The 24282-nt window shown below is 49.2% G+C and overlaps 1 protein-coding gene across 1 annotated transcript; it reads left to right on the top strand.

Moving 5' to 3' along the window:
* The first annotated feature begins 2346 nt into the window (after nucleotides 1-2346).
* On the top strand, nucleotides 2347-19972 carry LOC306772968 (mitogen-activated protein kinase kinase kinase 7-like). The gene is made up of 14 exons (XM_079262639.1): nucleotides 2347-2509; nucleotides 2688-2798; nucleotides 5209-5274; nucleotides 5476-5521; nucleotides 5597-5735; nucleotides 5913-6037; nucleotides 13141-13269; nucleotides 14308-14438; nucleotides 14527-14599; nucleotides 15257-15384; nucleotides 15784-15913; nucleotides 16146-16207; nucleotides 16792-16907; nucleotides 18693-19972. Exons 1-14 carry the CDS (start codon nucleotides 2444-2446, stop codon nucleotides 18856-18858), a joined length of 1488 nt encoding a protein of 495 aa, XP_079118765.1. The 5' UTR covers nucleotides 2347-2443; the 3' UTR covers nucleotides 18859-19972.
* Nucleotides 19973-24282: the final 4310 nt, after the last annotated feature.

The raw sequence follows: 24282 nt of genomic DNA, 5'->3' as shown, positions 1-24282 counted from the left end.
GATGTTTACATGTCAGATTCCAGGTGTTCTGGAAAACAGAGAGTCAAATGCCAACAAATATTCAGTGTGAACTTGCCTTTAGCTGCTAAGTCTCAGATGCCCAAGTGCAAGTGAATGCATCCTGGTGTGTTGTGACCTGTCAGTCGCATGCAGATTAGCTGCTAGCTAACGCTGCCGCACGCTTATATTTGTGTATTTTTATTGATGTTCATTAAAGTGTTTTTTTCCCCTATTAAATAAATAAATTAATAAAATGAATGTAATTCTCTTCAACATGTTCATTATCAACACCACCATGGTTTGGATCAGTTTTTACTGGGGGTCCAGACTCTCACAAGGGTCCAAGATAATCTCAGTGTGTTGCCAGATCATTGTAAAAAAATAAAAAAAATAACCCTAAAATAAGAGAAGCTGAATTTTTTTTACATTTAGGCGCCTTTTATAGTAGATTTAATCTGCTATCTGTACTGTACCTGCTATTTGGCTGCAAGAAAGTATTAAAAAAGCAATTTCTAGCCGGTTAACAACATGCCGCTTTCACCCGCTAAGCTCCATTAGCTGGTTAGCTCCAGTTAGCTTTGAATTAGCTTAGTTAGCTCTTAGCTACAAGCAGCCTGGACTTTGATGGGTGTCAATCATCCACCCCCACACTCACAGCCGCCCTCTCAGGTCCTTCTCTATACGCATTTTTATATTTCTGGGAACGACGCCAAGATGGCGATGGTGAGAACCGCCATCGAGCTTCAGTTCAGCTGTTCAGAAACTGAGGTTCCGCCCATCTTTTCAGATACAGTCTATGATCCCCACTAGTTATAATTATGTAGAGGATGTAGACGTTATAAAACCACCAGATGTTGAGCAGCAAATAAAGCTGTTTTTAGCTGCGATTATAGGAATACGCTGCATGATCTTCCCAAGTAAACAATTTATTTTTGCTCTTTTACATCAGATGACCACTTCATCGGACTAAGCGGTTCGGATGATGAATGAACAGATGAATGTTTCTTCACATGTCTAAAACAGATTACCGGTATAAACTTATATGTCCCCAGGTCCTTTTTTTTTTTTTTTTTTTATAACAAACTGCTCAGTTTCACAACAGCAATCTCGCAAAAACATTTTTACTAACTAAAAACAAAAACAAGGAACTGAAAAACAGAAACAAAACCATTTCTGGCTTTAAACGTTGTTATTACCATCCTGGATTAAACTGCTATTCTTCATGCTTTTAATTATTTAAAGTGTGTGATTATTCCTCCTTTTAAACTGCAGGATTTTGTCACTTTGCTTAAATTCATCTGTTAACTGTTTTGTCACTTTGCTTAAATTCATCTGTTAACTGTTCCATAATTTCCCCATAAAAGCTCATCCAGATGCTGCATTTAACTCAGTTTCCCCCTTAAATTATATCCCTTTTCTTCATTTTCATCTAAAAGCTGTTTTCTGGAAGGTGTTTATTGTTTTGATGTTTCTTTTACAGTTTTCCTCCCCATACATCTGCAGTCACTCTATGATAAAACTAATGTATAACATGAAGGATACTGTGCTTATTATGTTTCTTATTTTCCAAAGGCAACAAAGCTCTGCGTGACTTTTCCTGAACATAATCACATATTCACTTCATTATTGTCTAAAATCTTTTCTTTCTTTCTTTTACAAAAAAGCCCCCCCACCCCCGATTTGTTTCAGAATCTCCCAGCAAAATTCTTTAAAACTCAAGCAAAAAATAACAATTAAAACCAAAATTTTTTAAAACTTAAGTAAAATAAATTATCTCAAAATCACTAATCATGAAAACTATTAGGCTTTTATTTGGTTAAATTGAGTAGTTTTGTTTCTATTTTCCTCTTTCTCTCTTCTCGCTATTTTGGTTGCTCCTCACAGTCTTTGGTTTTGATTTGATTTTTTTTTTCTTTGATTTGATTGAAATTTTGATTTGATAGTTTGGTTTAATTTCTGACGCAAACCTTTCATGGGCGGGCTCTTTCAGGGGCGCATTCCGATTGGCTGGTGAGTTTTGGAGTGACACAGCTTGGACATTCTGGTTCCATACACCCCCATTCTCTAGACCCGCCCCTCCTTTCTTTTGTCTCTTCTTCCTCCTCTTCTTCCTCTTGGGGAGTCACTGAAGTACACACATCTCTGTCGCCCCCGATTGCAGTTTTGTACATTTTAAAACAAATACAGCTGCGTTCAAGAGTCAAAATAAACTTATGTGACGTCATTAAAACAACAGCAAACAAACAAGCTGAGAAGCCGATGACGCATCCTGACGTGGTGACGTATGGTCCTTACGTCTCGGTGAGGCGTTCAGGTGCGCGCAGAAGTGACGGACGACAACAACACCGGAGCCTCTTCACTTCCTCAATCCACAGCTGCAGATGCGGGCGGCAGCTCGGCGCGAGACAGCGGAACGCGGAGGTTCTGGGTCCAGGTGAGGAGGATGGGGGAGCCCGCGAGCGCCTGCGTGTTCGAGGACATCCAGTATGACGACATCCAGGTGGAAGCGGTGAGTGGAAGCGGGTCGGGTCTGGTTGGGTCGGGCCGGGGTGACTGGAGCTCTGCGGGGAGGTCGGACCGAGAGGAGGCTCGGTGTCGGTGAGCTGGAGGCCTCCAGCAGGTTGAGCCGGTATCGGGTGAAGGCTCTGACCCGGTTCCGATGCGCTCACTGTGGGTTCTGTTTGCAGGCCGTCGGCAGAGGGACGTTCGGAGTTGTTTTCAAGGCTGTGTGGAAAGGAAAAGATGTGGCCATCAAGACCATAGAGAGCGACAACGAGAGGAACGCGTTTCTGGTGGAGGTCAGTGTAAACGCAGCTCTTTAATCCGGATTCACGCTTTAAATTCAGAACCAACCGGATCGGGCTTCTTTCAATCCGCCCAGAACCTCATAAAGTCTGATAGTTTATTACCAAACAGTCTTTAATGACCTCCGAGTGAGACCTCAAACACCTGGAAGACAAGCCCAGATGTGTTGATCAGACTCCAACAGCTGGTTGAGACTGATTCAGTAGGTGGCGCTGCAGCTTCCTTCATGTCCAAGCAGCTCCATCTCCTCCTTCAGTCTCAGGTTGTTCCACAAACTCCTCAGACTGCTTCCAGTCTGGTTTAGTGCAGCAGGTCAGACAAGCCCAGATGTGTTTCCATGGTTACACCGACTCCACGTCCCCATCCTGGCAGTTAGACCCGGGTTCAAGCCGCGTGTCTCATTCTCCGATCCTCTGAAGTTCTTTAAACTCCACATGAAATGTTTTCCATAAATCAGCTGATCATGTCTTTCCATTTTACTGATGAATAAACTTAAAAAGTGACTGAGCTCATCATAACAACTGTTATAACTAGTTAACTGGTTAGTTCTACTGAGTTAAGTGGAAGGAAAGCCAGCTGAATGCAGTTAAGACTTATTTCTTAAACATTCAGCATGTTGCAGCGCGTGTGTTTTACTTCTGCCGTATAAAAGTCTTCATTTTACAAATAATTCAAGTAAAATCAGATGATTTTAAAATCATCTGATTCCACAACGTGAGCAGCGTGAGAGGAGTTTACAGGAACATCTCAGAAAATTAGAATATTCTGAAAAGTTTGATGTTTTTCGTCCCTCATTTCAGAATGTGAAACCCAGATATTATATAGATCTATTACACATAGAGTGAAGCATTTCAAGCATTTCAAATATTCATTGAAATGTTGGTGATTGTGGCTTATAGATAATGAAAACCCAAAATTCAGCGTCTCAGAAAATTAGAATATTACATAAGATCAATGAGAAAAAGCATATTTTAAACAGTATGATCATTTCCGTGCCTCAGTACCTGGTTGGGCTCCTTTTGCATGAATTACTGCATGAACGCGGCGTGGCAATGGAAGCCACCAGCGTGTGGCGCTGCTCAGGTGTAATGGAAGTCCAGGTTGCTTTGATAGCAGCCTTCAGGTCATCTACATAGTTGGGTCTGGTGTCTCTCATCTTCCTCCTGACAACACAGGTTCTCTACAGGGTTCAGATCAGGTGGTTTGTTGGCCGATCCAGCACAGTAACACCGTGGTCATTGGAGCAGCTTTTGGTACCTTTGGCAGTGTAGGCAGGTCCCAAGTCCTGCTGGGAAATAAAATCTGCATCTCCATAAAGCTTGTCAGCAGAAGGAAGCATGAAGAGCTCTAAAACGTCCTGCTAGATGCTGTGTTGACTGTGACCTTCAGAAAACCCAGTGGAGCAACACCAGCAGATGACATGGCTCCCAAACCATCACTGACTGTGGAAACTTCCCTCTGGACTTCCAGCAACATGGATTCTGGGCCTCTCCACTCTTCCTCCAGACTCTGGGACCTTGGTTTCCACATGAAATGCAGAATCTGCTTCCATCTGAGATCCAGTCCTTTTCCTCCGTAGCCCAGGTGAGACGGTTCTGTCGGTGTCTCTGGTCCAGGAGAGGCTCGACACGAGGAATGGGACATCTGTAGTCCATGTCTAGGATCCGTCTGTACGTCGCGGCTCTTGATGAGTCCAGCTTCAGTCCACTCCTTGTGAAGCTCCCAGATTCCTGAATGGATGTTGCTTGACGATCCTCTCCAACCGGTTCTGCCTTCTGCTGGTGCATCTTTTCCTTCCACTCAGTTTTCCATCAAAATGCTTGGATCCAGCTCTCTGTGGACAAGCAGCTTCTTTAGAAATGACCTTCATGGCTTTCCCTCCTAGTGGAGGGTCAATGATGGTCTTCTGGACATCTGTCAGGTCAGCAGTCTTCCCCATGGTTGTGTCGCCATCTGACCCAGACTGAGACCATTTAAAGGTCTAGGAGACCTTTGCAGGTATTTTAAGTTTACTAGTTGATCAGGGTGTGACGCCATGACTTTGAAGATTGAAGTTTTTCACAATATTCTAATTTTCTGAGACATTTTGGGTTTTTATCATCGATAAACCACAATCATCAACATTTCAAGGAATAAATGGTTGAAATGTTTCACTCTATGTGCAATAAATCTATATGATATCTGGGTTTTACATTCTGAAAGGAGTGATGAATAATATTGAATTTCTTAATAATATTCTAATTTTCTGAGACGTACCTGTGTCTGGATGTTCTGGGAGCCGACTTGATGTTCTGGTCCTGAGCAGTCTGGTTCTCCTGTGCTGGTTGCCACGGTAACCTCCTCATGGACGGTTCTGAAACGTGACCTTCTGCTTGTGAAAAACTTTTGTTTGTTTGTGTTCAGCTCCGTCAGCTCTCCAGAGTCAGTCATCCGAACATCGTGAAGCTGTTTGGTTCCTGCGACGACCCGGTCAGTATCTCCATACAGAGCATCATTTTCCTCATCAGGTTTGATCTCCGGGCTTTTCCATGACGAGTGTTCAGAAATCATCGGCGTTGACGTTAAATATTCTGTCTGCATTTATCTGTTCCACATGTAGAACTGCAGGTCGGTCCCATGTGGACCGGCCCGGATTCTGGACTCCTTGTCTAACATGCTGTGTGTTGTCAGGTGTGTCTGGTCATGGAATACGCAGAATGTGGATCTTTATACAACCGTAAGTCTTTCATCTCATCCCGTAAACGCTTCGCTTCCTCCATCATGTGGTTCTGACATGATGGTGTCGTTTCAGTTCTGCACGGTACCGACCCGCAGCCCCACTACACCGCCGCACACGCCATGAGCTGGTGTCTGCAGTGCGCTCAGGGCGTGGCTTATCTGCACGGGATGAAGCCCAAAGCTCTGATCCACCGAGACCTGAAACCTCCAAAGTAAGACGGCAGGAGCTCATCTGGTTCCTGTGAAATGTTCGGGTTCAGGGTTCTAGAACAAAGTTCTGGTGTGGAAAGTGAGCTGGTCAGAGGTGAAGGTCTGAGGATGAGGAGGAGTTATGTGAGGAAGGGTGAAAGGACCGTTTAAAGCCGCTCTCTGTGATGGTTCTGTTTCAGTCTGCTGCTTGTGGCCCGCGGAACGGTTCTGAAGATCTGTGACTTTGGAACCGCCTGCGACATTCAGACCTACATGACCAACAACAAAGGCAGCGCCGCCTGGATGGCCCCGGAGGTGTTTGAAGGTGGGTGCCGAGGGAAATGTTCCCAACCAGAACCTCCCAGTTGGACCGGAGCGGTTCCACTAAACCTCCTCCTGGTGTTGGTTTCAGGACGACTTCACTGGTGACGATAAAGTTAGTTTGAATCGAAGCAGAAGCTTCATGGAAGTTCTGACGGATAAAACCCGAAACGACCCGTCGCCTTCATGTCTTTACTGCAGAGACATTATGGTGTCTCCTCACGTGTCGTCATGTCTCCTCATCATGTCGTCATGTCTCCTCATCGTGTCGTCATGTCTCCTCACGTGTCGTCATGTCTCCTCATCGTGTCGTCATGTCTCCTCACGTGTCGTCATGTCTCCTCATCATGTCGTCATGTCTCCTCATCGTGTCGTCATGTCTCCTCATCGTGTCGTCATGTCTCCTCACGTGTCGTCATGTCTCCTCATCGTGTCGTCACGTCTCCTCACGTGTCGTCATGTCTCCTCACGTGTCGTCATGTCTCCTCATCGTGTCGTCATGTCTCCTCATCATGTCGTCATGTCTCCTCATCGTGTCGTCATGTCTCCTCATCGTGTCGTCATGTCTCCTCATCGTGTCGTCATGTCTCCTCACGTGTCGTCATGTCTCCTCACGTGTCGTCATGTCTCCTCACGTGTCGTCATGTCTCCTCATCATGTCGTCATGTCTCCTCATCGTGTCGTCATGTCTCCTCACGTGTCGTCATGTCTCCTCACGTGTCGTCATGTCTCCTCACGTGTCGTCATGTCTCCTCATCGTGTCGTCATGTCTCCTCATCGTGTCGTCATGTCTCCTCACGTGTCGTCATGTCTCCTCACGTGTCGTCATGTCTCCTCACGTGTCGTCATGTCTCCTCATCATGTCGTCATGTCTCCTCACGTGTCGTCATGTCTCCTCACGTGTCGTCATGTCTCCTCATCATGTCGTCATGTCTCCTCACGTGTCGTCATGTCTCCTCATCATGTCGTCATGTCTCCTCATCGTGCCGTCATGTCTCCTCATCGTGTCGTCATGTCTCCTCATCATGTCGTCATGTCTCCTCACGTGTCGTCATGTCTCCTCACGTGTCGTCATGTCTCCTCACGTGTCGTCATGTCTCCTCACGTGTCGTCATGTCTCCTCATCATGTCGTCATGTCTCCTCATCGTGTCGTCATGTCTCCTCATCGTGTCGTCATGTCTCCTCATCGTGTCGTCATGTCTCCTCACGTGTCGTCATGTCTCCTCACGTGTCGTCATGTCTCCTCATCATGTCGTCATGTCTCCTCACGTGTCGTCATGTCTCCTCATCATGTCGTCATGTCTCCTCACGTGTCGTCATGTCTCCTCATCGTGTCGTCACGTCTCCTCACGTGTCGTCATGTCTCCTCACGTGTCGTCATGTCTCCTCATCGTGTCGTCATGTCTCCTCATCGTGTCGTCATGTCTCCTCACATGTCGTCATGTCTCCTCATCATGTCGTCATGTCTCCTCATCGTGTCGTCACGTCTCCTCACGTGTCGTCACGTCTCCTCACGTGTCGTCATGTCTCCTCACGTGTCGTCATGTCTCCTCATCGTGTCGTCACGTCTCCTCATCGTGTCGTCAAGTCTCCTCACGTGTCGTCATGTCTCCTCACGTGTCGTCATGTCTCCTCATCGTGTCGTCATGTCTCCTCATCGTGTCGTCACGTGTCGTCATGTCTCCTCATCGTGTCGTCATGTCTCCTCATCGTGTCGTCATGTCTCCTCACGTGTCGTCATGTCTCCTCACGTGTCGTCATGTCTCCTCATCGTGCCGTCATGTCTCCTCACGTGTCGTCATGTCTCCTCACGTGTCGTCATGTCTCCTCATCATGTCGTCATGTCTCCTCATCATGTCGTCATGTCTCCTCACGTGTCGTCATGTCTCCTCACGTGTCGTCATGTCTCCTCACGTGTCGTCATGTCTCCTCATCGTGTCGTCATGTCTCCTCATCGTGTCGTCATGTCTCCTCACCGTGTCGTCATGTCTCCTCACCGTGTCGTCATGTCTCCTCACGTGTCGTCATGTCTCCTCACGTGTCGTCATGTCTCCTCACGTGTCGTCATGTCTCCTCACCGTGTCGTCATGTCTCCTCATCGTGTCGTCATGTCTCCTCACGTGTCGTCATGTCTCCTCACGTGTCGTCATGTCTCCTCATCGTGTCGTCATGTCTCCTCATCGTGTCGTCATGTCTCCTCACCGTGTCGTCATGTCTCCTCACCGTGTCGTCATGTCTCCTCATCGTGTCGTCATGTCTCCTCATCGTGTCGTCATGTCTCCTCACGTGTCGTCATGTCTCCTCATCATGTCGTCATGTCTCCTCACGTGTCGTCATGTCTCCTCATCATGTCGTCATGTCTCCTCATCGTGTCGTCATGTCTCCTCATCATGTCGTCATGTCTCCTCATCATGTCGTCATGTCTCCTCATCATGTCGTCATGTCTCCTCACGTGTCGTCATGTCTCCTCACGTGTCGTCATGTCTCCTCATCGTGCCGTCATGTCTCCTCACGTGTCGTCATGTCTCCTCACGTGTCGTCATGTCTCCTCACGTGTCGTCATGTCTCCTCATCATGTCGTCATGTCTCCTCATCATGTCGTCATGTCTCCTCACGTGTCGTCATGTCTCCTCATCGTGTCGTCACGTCTCCTCACGTGTCGTCACGTCTCCTCACGTGTCGTCATGTCTCCTCATCGTGTCGTCATGTCTCCTCATCGTGTCGTCATGTCTCCTCACCGTGTCGTCATGTCTCCTCACCGTGTCGTCATGTCTCCTCATCGTGTCGTCATGTCTCCTCATCGTGTCGTCATGTCTCCTCATCGTGTCGTCATGTCTCCTCATCGTGTCGTCATGTCTCCTCATCGTGTCGTCACGTCTCCTCACGTGTCGTCATGTCTCCTCACGTGTCGTCATGTCTCCTCACGTGTCGTCATGTCTCCTCATCGTGTCGTCACGTCTCCTCATCGTGTCGTCATGTCTCCTCACGTGTCGTCATGTCTCCTCATCGTGTCGTCATGTCTCCTCATCGTGTCGTCATGTCTCCTCATCGTGTCGTCATGTCTCCTCATCGTGTCGTCACGTCTCCTCACGTGTCGTCATGTCTCCTCACGTGTCGTCATGTCTCCTCACGTGTCGTCATGTCTCCTCATCGTGTCGTCACGTCTCCTCATCGTGTCGTCATGTCTCCTCACGTGTCGTCATGTCTCCTCATCGTGTCGTCACGTCTCCTCATCGTGTCGTCACGTCTCCTCATCGTGTCGTCACGTCTCCTCACGTGTCGTCACGTCTCCTCACGTGTCGTCACGTCTCCTCACGTGTCGTCACGTCTCCTCACGTGTCGTCACGTCTCCTCACGTGTCGTCATGTCTCCTCATCGTGTCGTCACGTCTCCTCACGTGTCGTCATGTCTCCTCACGTGTCGTCATGTCTCCTCATCGTGTCGTCACGTGTCGTCATGTCTCCTCACGTGTCGTCATGTCTCCTCACGTGTCGTCATGTCTCCTCGTGTCGTCACGTGTCGTCATGTCTCCTCACGTGTCGTCACGTCTCCTCATCGTGTCGTCATGTCTACTCATCGTGTCGTCATGTCTCCTCATCGTGTCGTCACGTCTCCTCACGTGTCGTCACGTCTCCTCACGTGTCGTCATGTCTCCTCACGTGTCGTCATGTCTCCTCATCGTGTCGTCACGTGTCGTCATGTCTCCTCACGTGTCATCATGTCTCCTCACGTGTCGTCATGTCTCCTCACGTGTCGTCATGTCTCCTCATCATGTCGTCATGTCTCCTCACGTGTCGTCATGTCTCCTCATCATGTCGTCATGTCTCCTCACGTGTCGTCATGTCTCCTCATCATGTCGTCATGTCTCCTCACGTGTCGTCACGTCTCCTCATCGTGTCGTCATGTCTCCTCATCGTGTCGTCATGTCTCCTCATCGTGTCGTCACGTCTCCTCACGTGTCGTCACGTCTCCTCACGTGTCGTCATGTCTCCTCACGTGTCGTCATGTCTCCTCATCGTGTCGTCACGTGTCGTCATGTCTCCTCACGTGTCATCATGTCTCCTCATCGTGTCGTCATGTCTCCTCACGTGTCGTCATGTCTCCTCATCGTGTCGTCATGTCTCCTCATCGTGTCGTCACGTCTCCTCACGTGTCGTCACGTCTCCTCACGTGTCGTCACGTCTCCTCACGTGTCGTCATGTCTCCTCATCGTGTCGTCACGTCTCCTCACGTGTCGTCATGTCTCCTCACGTGTCGTCATGTCTCCTCATCGTGTCGTCACGTGTCGTCATGTCTCCTCACGTGTCGTCATGTCTCCTCACGTGTCGTCATGTCTCCTCGTGTCGTCACGTGTCGTCATGTCTCCTCACGTGTCGTCATGTCTCCTCATCGTGTCGTCATGTCTCCTCATCGTGTCGTCATGTCTCCTCATCGTGTCGTCACGTCTCCTCACGTGTCGTCACGTCTCCTCACGTGTCGTCATGTCTCCTCACGTGTCGTCATGTCTCCTCATCGTGTCGTCACGTGTCGTCATGTCTCCTCACGTGTCGTCATGTCTCCTCATCGTGTCGTCACGTGTCGTCATGTCTCCTCATCGTGTCGTCATGTCTCCTCATCGTGTCGTCATGTCTCCTCACGTGTCGTCATGTCTCCTCATCGTGTCGTCATGTCTCCTCATCGTGTCGTCACGTCTCCTCACGTGTCGTCACATCTCCTCACGTGTCGTCATGTCTCCTCACGTGTCGTCGTGTCTCCTCATCGTGTCACGTCTCCTCACGTGTCGTCATGTCTCCTCACGTGTCGTCATGTCTCCTCATCGTGTCGTCACGTGTCGTCATGTCTCCTCATCGTGTCGTCATGTCTCCTCATCGTGTCGTCATGTCTCCTCATCGTGTCGTCATGTCTCCTCATCGTGTCGTCATGTCTCCTCACGTGTCGTCATGTCTCCTCATCATGTCGTCATGTCTCCTCATCATGTCGTCATGTCTCCTCATCGTGTCGTCATGTCTCCTCATCGTGTCGTCATGTCTCCTCATCGTGTCGTCACGTGTCGTCATGTCTCCTCACGTGCCGTCATGTCTCCTCATTGTGTCGTCATGTCTCCTCATTGTGCCGTCATGTCTCCTCATCGTGTCGTCATGTCTCCTCATCGTGTCGTCATGTCTCCTCATCGTGTCGTCATGTCTCCTCATCGTGTCGTCATGTCTCCTCATCGTCTCGTCATGTCTCCTCATCGTCTCGTCATGTCTCCTCATCGTGTCGTCATGTCTCCTCATCGTGTCGTCATGTCTCCTCATCGTGTCGTCAAGTCTCCTCATCGTGTCGTCATGTCTCCTCATTGTATCGTCATGTCTCCTCATTGTGCCGTCATGTCTCCTCATCGTGTCGTCAAGTCTCCTCACGTGTCGTCATGTTCCTCACCGTGTCGTCATGTCTCCTCATCGTGTCGTCATGTCTCCTCATCGTGTCGTCATGTCTCCTCACGTGTCGTCATGTCTCCTCACGTGTCGTCATGTCTCCTCACGTGTCGTCATGTCTCCTCATCATGTCGTCATGTCTCCTCATCGTGTCGTCATGTCTCCTCACGTGTCGTCATGTCTCCTCACGTGTCGTCATGTCTCCTCACGTGTCGTCATGTCTCCTCACCGTGTCGTCATGTCTCCTCATCGTGTCGTCATGTCTCCTCATCGTGTCGTCATGTCTCCTCACGTGTCGTCATGTCTCCTCACGTGTCGTCATGTCCCCTCACGTGTCGTCACGTCTCCTCATCGTGTCGTCACGTCTCCTCATCGTGTCGTCACGTCTCCTCACGTGTCGTCACGTCTCCTCACATGTCGTCACGTCTCCTCATCGTGTCGTCACGTCTCCTCACGTGTCGTCACGTCTCCTCACGTGTCGTCACGTCTCCTCACGTGTCGTCATGTCTCCTCATCGTGTCGTCACGTGTCGTCATGTCTCCTCACGTGTCGTCATGTCTCCTCATCGTGCCGTCATGTCTCCTCACGTGTCGTCATGTCTCCTCATCGTGCCGTCATGTCTCCTCATCGTGTCGTCATGTCTCCTCACGTGTCGTCATGTTCCTCACCGTGTTGTCATGTCTCCTCATCGTGTCGTCATGTCTCCTCATCGTTTCGTCATGTCTCCTCATCGTGTCGTCATGTCTCCTCATCGTCTCGTCATGTCTCCTCATCGTGTCGTCATGTCTCCTCATCGTCTCATCATGTTTCCTCATCGTCTCGTCATGTCTCCTCATCGTCTCGTCATGTCTCCTCATCGTCTCGTCATGTCTCGTCATGTCTCCTCATCGTCTCGTCATGTCTCCTCATCGTCTCGTCATGTCTCCTCATGTCTCCTCATCGTGTCGTCATGTCTCCGCATCGTCTCGTCATGTCTCCTCATCGTGTCGTCATGTCTCCGCATCGTCTCGTCATGTCTCCTCATGTCTCCTCATGTCTCCTCATCGTGTCGTCATGTCTCCTCATCGTCTCGTCATGTCTCCTCATGTCTCGTCATGTCTCCTCATCGTGTCGTCATGTCTCCTCATCGTCTCGTCATGTCTCCTCATGTCTCCTCATGTCTCCTCATCGTGTCGTCATGTCTCCGCATCGTCTCGTCATGTCTCCTCATCGTCTCGTCATGTCTCCTCATCGTCTCGTTATGTCTCCTCATCGTCTCGTCATGTCTCCTCATCGTCTCGTCATGTCTCCTCATGTCTCCTCATGTCTCCTCATCGTGTCGTCATGTCTCCTCATCGTCTCGTCATGTCTCCTCATGTCTCCTCATCGTGTCGTCATGTCTCCGCATCGTCTCGTCATGTCTCCTCATCGTGTCGTCATGTCTCCTCATCGTCTCGTCATGTCTCCTCATCGTCTCGTCATGTCTCCTCATGTCTCCTCATCGTCTCGTCATGTCCCGTCCATCAGTCATGTCCGTTTCACCATAAAAGTGTTCAATTCTTTCGTGTGAATGCCACGTCTTCAGATGATTCACCATGAAGTTCTCGGATGACGTCAGGCTCACAGCTGATTGGTTCTGGTGTCAGTGTGATGTCATTGGTTTCTTTAGCACTGTGCGGGTCGTTTGATGACATCATGTTTGTTCTTCAGGAAGTAACTACAGTGAGAAATGTGACGTGTTCAGCTGGAGCATCATCCTCTGGGAAGTCATAACACGCAAGAAGCCCTTTGATGAGATCGGCGGCTCGGCGTTCTGCATCATGTGGGCCGTTCACCGAGGTGAGTGTGAAACCCGTTGGTCCAGGTCAGACTTCGGAAGAACCTGACGGGAATTTATTAACAGCTGAAAGATTGATACACAGCAGAACCGATAAAACCATCCATCCATCCATCTATCCATCCATCCATTCATTCACTCATCCATCCACCTATCCATCCATTCATTCACTCATCCACCCATCTATCCATCCATCCATCCATCCATCCACTCATCCATCTATTTATTCACTTGTCCATCTATCATCCATCCATCTATCCATCCATCCATCCATCCATCCACTCATCCATCTATTTATTCACTTGTCCATCTATCATCCATCCATCTAGCCATTCATTCACTCATCCATCCATCCATCTATCCACTCATCCATCCATTCATTCACTTATCCATCCATCCATCCATTCATTCACTCATCCATCCATCCATCCACTCACCCATCCATCCATTCACTCATCCATCAATCCATCCATCCACTCATCCATCCATCCATTCACTCATCCATCCATCCACTCACCCATCCATACATTCATTCATCCATCCATTTATTCACTTGTCCATCTATCCATCCATCCATCCATCCATCCACTCATCCATCTATTTATTCACTTGTCCATCTATCATCCATCCATCTAGCCATTCATTCACTCATCCATCCATCCATCTATCCACTCATCCATCCATTCATTCACTTATCCATCCATCCATCCATCCATCCACTCACCCATCCATCCATTCACTCATCCATCAATCCATCCATCCACTCATCCATCCATCCATTCACTCATCCATCCATCCATCCATCCACTCACCCATCCATACATTCATTCATCCATCCATTTATTCACTTGTCCATCTATCATCCATCCATCTATCCATCCAACAGGAAGTTTCATGTTTGTCCTCAGACTGAACAGAACTCGGACCTGTTTAGTCCTGTTTGATCCTGAGGTCAGGTGGTTCCAGTCGGTTCTGCTGCGATGGACCTGAGACTGTTGTCATGGAGACGGGCATCTGACCCTGCGTTTGCTCTGGTGCAGGTACCCGACCTCCTTTGGTCAGAGATCTTCCAGAACCCATTGAGACCCTGATGACCCGCTGCTGGGACAAAGAACCCAGCCAGAGACCGTCCATGAGCGAGGTCCGGGACACCATGACCCAGCTGATGAAGGTACCGTCCCTCCATCTGACTCCTTCAGCACACCGACCCGCTCCGGTCTGAGTATTTTAACTGATCCTTGTCTGTTTGGACCTCTCAGTACTTCCCAGGTTCTGATGAACCCCTCAGTCTTCCTCACCAGTCTTCATCCATCAGAAGTGGTTCTTCCTCAGGTAAGCGGGTCGGCGTGTGTGTTGGTATTAATGGGTCGGCGTGTGTGTTGGTATTAATGGGTCGGTGTGTGTGTTGGTATTAGCGGGTCGGTGTGTGTGTTGGTATTAACGGGTCGATGTGTGTGTTGGTGATGACGTGTCGGTGCGTGTGTTGGTATTAACGGGTCGGTGTGTGTGTTGGTATTAACGGGTCGGTGTGTGTGTTGGTATTAACGGGTCGGTGTGTGTGTTGGTATTAACGGGTCGGTGTGTGTGTTGGTATTAACGGGTCGGTGTGTGTGTTGGTATTAACGGGTCGGTGTGTGTGTTGGTATTAACGGGTCGGTGTGTGTGTTGGTGATGACATGTCGGTGTGTGTGTTGGTATTAACGGGTCGGTGTGTATGTTGGTATTAACGGGTCGGTGTGTGTGTTGGTATTAACGGGTCGGTGTGTGTGTTGGTATTAACGGGTCGGTGTGTGTGTTGGTGATGACATGTCGGTGTGTGTGTTGGTATTAACGGGTCGGTGTGTGTGTTGGTATTAACGGGTCGGTGTGTGTGTTGGTGATGACGTGTCGGTGTGTGTGTTGGTATTAACGGGTCGGTGTGTGTGTTGGTATTAACGGGTCGGTGTGTGTGTTGGTATTAACGGGTCGGTGTGTGTGGTTCTGCTGCAGACCCGTGTGCTGACAGCACCTTCAGCAGTAACCACAGCGACGACTCCGAACGCAGAAACTCAGCTGGAAGAGACGAAACCCTGAAGAGCTTTGAGTCCAAATTCCCACTGCAGTTCAAGCCCCAGAAGGTAACACAGCAGAACTCAGCAGAACCCGACTGAAACTGGACTTTAGAACAGCGTAAACACCTCAGTCGGACTGAAACCAGACTGACTAGGCGCGCCTCCGATTCTCCTGCTTCGTGTAGTTTAACTTGAGCTGGTCCAGGTTCTACACGTCCCCCGGTTCTGACCCAAACTACACAGAGAGCAAACAGAAAAAGTCCAAATCACCAGTCCATATGGAACAAGATGGAGTAAAACCAGTGGTACCAGTTCACAACCAGATTTGGAGTTTTTGTAGACCAGAACCAGCACAGAGGTCTGAATGGACCAGTCGAGCTGTAACTGTGACCGAACTGGACTGACCCAGAACTGATCCGATCCAGCAGAACTGATCCGATCCAACAGAACTCTTTTGCTCCCCAGACTCGTGCTGGTACATCAAGGACGTCCACCGTGGACAGTTTGCTGGACGGCAGTCAAAGCTCCGCCCCCTCCAGCATCTCCGTCACGCCCTGCAGCCAATCAGAGCTGAGGATCACCTCCAATCCATCAGGTGAAAATAAACACCAGTTACATGTTCCGATCCACAATCTGGCGAACCTAATGGGTCATTACCAGGCGGGTTCTGGTTCTGCTGACATCTGGGTCAGCAGAACCAGGACCGGAGATGTCAGAGTAACGGTGGTTGTTCTGCAGGATTTAACTCTGTGTGTGTGTGTGTGTGTGTGTGTGTGTGTGTGTGTGTGTGTGTGTGTGTGTGTGTGTATGTGTGTGCTTCCTTCCAGCTAATGATGGATTTGATGGCCCGGTTTCCTCAGCCTATCAGAAACTGGATCACCAGTTACAGGTGAGGTACTGGTCCGGGGCCCGGCCCAGATCGCAGGTTATGTTAAAACTGAGTGTCACCATGGCGACCGACTCTGTTTCCACCTGCCTCCACCTGAAGCAGCTGTCAGACACGGGTTGTCATAGCAACATGATCCCCATGAACTGGAACTGAGCAGAGGCCTGGACTACGAAGCGAGATTAACGGACCCGGAAAATCTCCCCGCTACCCGGTCCCGTAAAAGGGGCGGAGTTTGCAGCTTCTGACCAATCGCAAACAAGGTGAAACCCGGCAGAGCAGCTACGTTGCCGTGGAAGATCCATGCCAAAAGCAACCCTGTTGCCATAGCAACAGCCAGGAAGCGATGCTGGCAGAACATATCTGACATAGTTAACGCGTCAATTCGGCAGATTATAATAATAATAATAATTTATCAGACATTAACAATGGTCCAGATGGAAGTACTCTGATTACTTCGTCACAGCCCAGATGTTTCGGACAGAACGTCCCCACTTCCTCCTCTTTTACAGTTTATTGTTTATGTTGATGTTTGCAGTTTAATTTGTTTTTTTATGTTTACAGTTTGTTTATGTTTGTGCTTTCAGCCCCTGGCTCCGTGTCCAAACTCCCGGGAGTCCATGGCCGTGTTTGAGCAGCACATCCGGATGGCCCAAGAGTACCTGAAGGTCCAGTCAGAGATCTCCGAGCTGCTGCACAGAAAGTGAGTCTGGTTCTGGTTCTGGTTCTGGTTCTGGTTCTGAGGCCAGTTCAAACATAAGTAAAACCTGCTGCAAAGTGAAAACCTGGTTTGTGGTTCTGATCCAAAACAGAAGTCGACCAGAACTTAAAGTGGAACTATTCTGTGCATTTCAGGCTAATTTATTTTTATTTCTGAGCCCAGAAGGGCTGGGATTGATGGAGTTATTGTCACAAATGTCTTTATTTACTTCAGACCGACCCTCTCCGTAGGCTGTCAGATCAGCCTGCGGGCAAAACGAGTGGATTGAGACTCTTCCGCATTAAGCCCCGCCTCCCGCCACTGCACTACATCTGGAGCGCGCACCGCACCTGCTTTCACCGTCATTGTAACGTCTCATAAACAGAAGGATTAGGCTCATATGAACTCAATAAAAAAACAAAATACAATGTCAACACATAGCATCCAGCCCTACATGTTGGAACCTGAATCAGATCCTGAAAACGAAGTGGAAAACAGCAACCCACAGCAACGAATGCAGCAGGATGTCTCTCTTTGGTAAACTCACCAGCCATCGTTGGAAATAACTTTATCCCACGTTTTCCACCCGCCTGATGTATTTGTACATGCCCTTGTTAACCAGTAGAAGGTAACCAATCACCGAACCTTATCCCCCGGGACGTCACAAGGATTTCCACGTAGAAAAAACTCTCTAAAACGACACGCTTTTCGTAGCCATGGAAACCGAACGGAGAGAGTGCTGGAACTCAAACTCAAACTCAAACATGCATTTAGGTGATAAAAAACAGTGTCGTTCACATGTCTGATGAGGATTCAACACTGTAACACTGTAGAAAGCTCAGAAAACTCCAAACTCCATCATAGGACTCCTTTAACCTGATCCGTCAGAGCCAACAGGGTGAAACAGCAGCTGGTTGAGACTCGTCACATGACCACATCATGTGATCACTACGCCCGTTTTCCACTTTCCACCTGTCAGCTGTTCAGGTTCTGGGCCCAGTCTTCATCATCATCATCATCATCAGTGGATCTTTAAACACATTAGCTTCATGATGACATCATGGTTTTGTTCTGACAGGTAAAACAGGTGAGAGGGAGAGATCCCTCATAAACAAACCTGATGATGATGGTGATGAAGATGATGAATGGTTTAATTCCAGCAGCTTCAGTTCTGAAGAATTTTATTTTATTTTAATTCAGTAGTTTACTATCCATTTTATTTATTTCTTACATGTAATACATGAATATTTTTTATTCTTATTATTTATATTTCTGTATTTTATCATTAATTCTTTTTTTTTTTTCCATTTAAATTTAATGTGAAAAACAAACTTTTTTTTTCAAGTTTCTCTGCGGTGATGCAGAAAACTAAAGCTGTGATTTCCCACACTCTGTGTGACTCTGAAGTAACTGGTGGGCCGGCAGGGCTTGTTTTCGCTCATTCTGATTGGACAGTTTGTCATGTGACCGATTCGTCACATCCAATCAGATTAAGGAACACAAACAGGCTGAAATGTTAGAGTGTGGGAAAATCTGAGCTTTATTTTACAGAGAAACTTTCATTTTAAGGGTCTGGAATCATTGATCTGTTTAGAAGCTCAGGTCTGGGTGTGTTCTGATCCAATAAAACCGGGTCAGTGGTTCTGGATTTAAAGATTTAACATTTTCCCCAATTAAAATAATTTGAGAGTTACTTCCTGTGTGCGGTGAACTGAGGAATTCTATTAACAGTTTAGGAAAAGATTTGTTGAAGGGTTCTGACCCGCTGGTGGTTCTGGTTCTGTTCAGACAGGAACTCATGCAGGAGCTGGAGCAGGAGCAGCGGGAGCAGCAGACGTCATCTCAGCTCCTCCAGGTGCACAGCAAGCTGCTGGAGGACAACAACCGCTTGTCGGCCCACTGCCAGGGCCTCCGGAGCAAACTGGGCCTGATCCAGAACCAGCACCATACCTAGGACTGGACCGGGTCGGTCCCCGCTGCTGGTTTTACCCCGCTCTTCCCGATGATCCAAACAGGAACTCATTTTCCTGCGAACCTATACAGTAAACTACAAAACCGAGCCCAGTTAGAACCGGTCCGTTGGTTTGGACCAGTTTGGTTCTGAAGTATCAGTGTGTCCGTTTGGATCAGAACATAATGCTAACAGAGCGACCCTCCGTCTTCTCTGAGCTGCAGGAACTTTACTAAAGGTTCTCCTACAGAACCAGAACCAGAATTATAACCCAAAGTCGACCCACTGCAGCTTCAGATCACATGACCAAGCAGGAAGTGACATCATCTTGTTTTAAAGCCGCCGTCAGAGCAGGAAGTGACATCATCTTGTTTTAAAGCCGCCGTCAGAGCAGGAAGTGACATCATCTTGTTTTAAAGCCGCCGTCAGAGCAGGAAGTGACATCATCTTTTTTTAAAGCCGCCGTCAGAGCAGGAAGTGACATCATCTTGTTTTAAAGCCGCCGTCGGAGCAGGAAGTGACATCATCTTGTTTTAAAGCAGCCGTCGGAGCAGGAAGTGACATCATCTTGTTTTAAAGCCGCCGTCGGAGCAGGAAGTGACATCATCTTGTTTTAAAGCCGCCGTCGGAGCAGGAAGTGACATCATCTTGTTTTAAAGCCGCCGTCAGAGCAGGAAGTGACATCATCTTGTTTTAAAGCCGCCGTCGGAGCAGGAAGTGACATCATCTTGTTTTAAAGCCGCCGTCAGAGCAGGAAGTGACATCATCTTCCGGTTCTGAAGCCGGTTCTGTTCAGTCGGTACCGGATGTGTTGGAAAGGAAAACCGACCATTACATCATGAAACCCAAAGGCGTTAATGAGCTCATCAAACACTCTGATCAGGTTTCCAATCAGCTGATTGATCATGAGAAACTGTAAATGTCTGAAATTCTTCTTTTTTTTTCTTTTAACAACTTTATTGACGCGGCGATTTGAGACGAACGAACGGTTTGAGCGTCTCCTCCGCCGTCGCCTGACGGGAAGTTCTTCCCCTGGAACTAATGGAACGTAAACATGAGACAGGAAGTTACAGGAAAATCTTTATTGTTGTTTTTATTTCAGTAAAATGTTTCTGACACTTCGGTTCAATTCAGCTTTATTTATACAGAAACCGTTTACAACAAGATCCTCCCAGTTACAGGTGACTTCATTCTGGTCCAGTTTAACCAGGTCTGGTCCAGTTTAACCAGGTCCGGTCCAGTTTAACCAGGAATAGTCCAGTTTAACCAGGAACGGTCCAGTTTAACCAGGTCCGGTCCAGTTTAACCAGGAATAGTCCAGTTTAACCAGAAACGGTCCAGTTTAACCAGGTCCGGTCCAGTTTAACCAGGAACGGTCCAGTTTAACCAGGAACGGTCCAGTTTAACCAGATCCATAATGTGATCCACATCAGTCCAGTTTAAAACTGTGTTCATGTAAATAACGGACCTGGCTTAGGAAAACTCGCGTCAGGACCAGAACCAGGAAGGAAAACCTCCATCAGGACCAGAACCAGGATCGTCCAACTGGACTCCAGCAGCCCGACCAGCACCTTCCTATAACGTTCTCTACTGTCTGATTTCCTGCTTGTGTTGTTCTGTCTCACATGTACGTCGCTTTGGATAAAAGCATCTGATGAATGACTATAGAATAGAATAGAATAGAACCGAACCAGGAAGGAAAACCCTCTTTGGGACCAGTTGGAGGTGGAGAGGACTGGAAAGAGGATCAACCAGCAGAACTCTGATCCAGGATCCTCCTGGGAAAGAAGAAAAACAACATGAACAACGATGTCAGATAGAGAGTAAAGAGAGGAGCCCAGTGCATCGTGTGACGTCTCCCGGCGCATGGGGGGGACGTGTCCCGGCGCATCGTGTGACATCTCCCGGCGCATGGTGGGACGTCTCCCGGCGCATGGTGGGACGTCTCCCGGCGCATGGTGGGACGTCTCCCGGCGCATGGGGGGGACGTCTCCCGGCGCATGGTGGGACGTCTCCCGGCGCATGGTGGGACGTCTCCCAGGCTCATGGTGGGACGTGTCCCGGCGCATGGTGGGACGGCTCCCGGCGCATGGGGGGGACGTCTCCCGGCGCATGGTGGGACGTCTCCCGGCGCATGGTGGGACGTCTCCCAGGCTCATGGTGGGACGTCTCCCGGCGCATGGTGGGACGTCTCCCGGCGCATGGTGGGACGTGTCCCGGCGCATCGTGGGACGTGTCCCGGCGCATGGGGGGACGTCTCCCAGGCTCATGGTGGGACGTGTCCCGGCGCATGGTGGGACGTGTCCCGGCGCATGGTGGGACGTGTCCCGGCGCATGGGGGGACGTCTCCCAGGCTCATGGTGGGACGTGTCCCGGCGCATGGGGGGATGTCTCCCGGCGCATGGTGGGACGTCTCCCGGCGCATGGTGGGACGTCTCCCGGCGCATGGTGGGACGTGTCCCGGCGCATGGTGGGACGTGTCCCGGCGCATGGGGGGACGTGTCCCGGTGCATGGTGGGACGTCTCCCGGCGCATGGGGGGACGTCTCCCAGGCTCATGGTGGGACGTGTCCCGGCGCATGGTGGGACGTGTCCCGGCGCATGGTGGGACGTCTCCCGGCGCATGGTGGGACGTGTCCCGGCGCATGGTGGGACGTCTCCCAGGCTCATGGGGGGATGTCTCCCGGCGCATGGTGGGACGTCTCCCGGCGCATGGGGGGACGTCTCCCGGTGCATGGTGGGACGTCTCCCGGCGCATGGGGGGACGTCTCCCAGGCTCATGGTGGGACGTGTCCCGGCGCATGGTGGGACGTGTCCCGGCGCATGGTGGGACGTCTCCCGGCGCATGGTGGGACGTGTCCCGGCGCATGGTGGGACGTCTCCCAGGCTCATGGTGGGACGTGTCCCGGCGCATGGTGGGACGTCTCCCGGCGCATGGGGGGGACGTCTCCCGGCGCATGGTGGGACGTCTCCCGGCGCATGGTGGGACGTCTCCCGGCGCATGGTGGGACGTGTCCCGGCGCATCGTGGGACGTGTCCCGGCGCATGGGGGGACGTCTCCCGGCGCATGGGGGGACGTCTCCCGGCGCATGGTGGGACGTCTCCCGGCGCATGGTGGGACGTCTCCCAGGCTCATGGTGGGACGTGTCCCGGCGCATGGTGGGACGTCTCCCGGCGCATGGGGGGACGTGTCCCGGTGCGTTCTGGTTTCACAGAGAGGGTCTGGACCTCCTGGAACCAGCAGTAAACCTGCAGTCTGAAGGTCTGATGGGAAAATCTGGAACTCCGGTGGATCCTGGAACTTCTATAACAAGGAGAAGAATTTAACTTCGGTTTCGGGTTTAACGGGAAGACGATGAAGAGGATGTCGAACCTCCAGAACCGAGAATCCAAACCGTCCTGAAGCGCTGACGTGATCTGCTTCATGATGTTGTAATGATGACCAGCAGGGGGCGCTGTTTCCCAGAACATGTTTTCCCGACTCTTCATCACCTGCTGCAGTCCTCTTCCTCATCCAGAGCTTCATCCTGATGTTTTATGGAAAGTTTCAGTGATGATGATGATGAAGATGAAGATGGCTGACTTGTTCTGGGTTTTCACTTCATTCTTTCATCAACACGACTTTTATTCTCGTAGAAAAACAGCAGAGAAACATCTGCTTCATGGGAAATCTGATGTCGTTTTATCATTTCTGCCTCCAGACTGTCAGAGAAAAGCGACGCAGTCCCAAATAAGGCAGGTGTGTGAAATGTCAATAAAAACATGTACATGGAGTCATATTTCCTTCCCAGTGGAACATAAACACGTCAAGTGATGAAACTCAAACATAATTTTAGAGGAAATGAGCTGATTGTGGATCTGATGCAGAAACACGTCTGTAAAAAGCTGGAAAAGTAAAAACTGGAGATTTTAAAAACTCATCAGGTTAACTAGCAACAGGTTGCTGACATGACTGGGTATAATGGGAGCATGTCAGGGAGGCAGAGTCTCTCAGATGGAGAGATGGACAGAGCTTCACCAGTCTGAAACAAACTGGGATAAAAATTGTGGGAAAATTTCAGAATATTCCTCAGACTTTGAAGATCCTCCATCTACAGTGTAAGAAGGAATCCCTGTATGTCCAGGACATGGCTGGATGCTGGTGATCTGCATTAAAAACATGATTCTCTACTGGAAACCAGTGCATGGACTCAGGAAGCTTCCAGAAACCAGTGTGAAACCAGTTCATGCAGGTTAAAGCTCCATCATATGTGAAGAGGATCCAGAAACACGCCGTCTTCTCTGGACCAAAGCTCATTTAAAATGTTCTGAGTGGAAAACATGGACAGCGTCATATATTTAGGTTTATTTTTCATCCTGTCATCATCCTCTGCCTCACAGCTGTTCCTGCCAGTCTGACCCGTTACCGTGACGATGTTGCATCTTCTGTGGATCACAGCTTCCACCGCTCGGTGACCCCGTTCACATTTTTCTCCTCAGAATGGCTGAAAACTAGGAGAACTGGCACAGACTCCACAGAAATGGAAGTAAGTTCTTCTGGCAGAGTCTATTTTAAGACATAAATATTGATGGTAAACTGAGGCTGTTGCCACGGAAACAGCCTTTGCTCCTGTCGCAATCCAAGTCAAAGTAAGTCGTGTTTAGACTGCATCCTCATCAGAAACCTCCAGAACATCCAGCATCTTTTTAACGACGATGAAGATCACAACGTGTGACAGCAACAACATCATCATCATCACGAGGAAGGGTTCAGACTCGGTCCATCATGTCCTCTGTGTGTGCTTATGAGAGAACTTCTGGATCGCTATGGAAACAGCATCTCTGTAGAGAGGAACTGACAGCTTCATCCCAGTTGGATCAATAACGCGGCATCAAGCAGTGTTCAGTAACGGGGACGATCTTCATCACGCGGCGGTTCAGTTTGCAGAAAGCTCACCTGTTAACTTGTTTTATTTATTTCAGTTTTTATTCATTGTATTTTTTCCATTTGTACATTTTGCTCTTGTTTTAAAGCACGTTATGAAGAAAGTTGGATTGAATTACGTTTTTCTGTATTTTTGTTCCATCTCTACTTTGGCCCCTAAGACATGCCATAAATCTAGATGAAAACTGGTTCTTCAGCATTTTACCTGGAAAAAAGTCGGATAGGTCGGATAGGCTCCGCCCCTAATCGCCTCGACTGGGATGTGGAATCCTCGGATCTGCTTCCACATGGATGCTGGAATGTTTCTGGGAATTTGGCCGACTGATTTTCTTGTATTTGTGGATTCCTGTGTGATTAGCTTCAGGAGTTTGGGATGTTCAGATATTTGATTCTTTAATAAGTTTTAAATGCTGTTTGGTCCAGAGAAGACGGCGTGTTTCTGGATCCTCTTCACATATGATGGAGCTTCAACCTGCATGTGTGGATTTCAGCCTGAACTGGGTT

The sequence above is a fragment of the Telmatherina bonti genome (assembly GCF_933228915.1).
Source record: "Telmatherina bonti genome assembly, chromosome: 22".
NCBI lineage: Eukaryota > Metazoa > Chordata > Actinopteri > Atheriniformes > Telmatherinidae > Telmatherina > Telmatherina bonti.
This window is presented reverse-complemented; position numbering and strand designations above follow the sequence as displayed.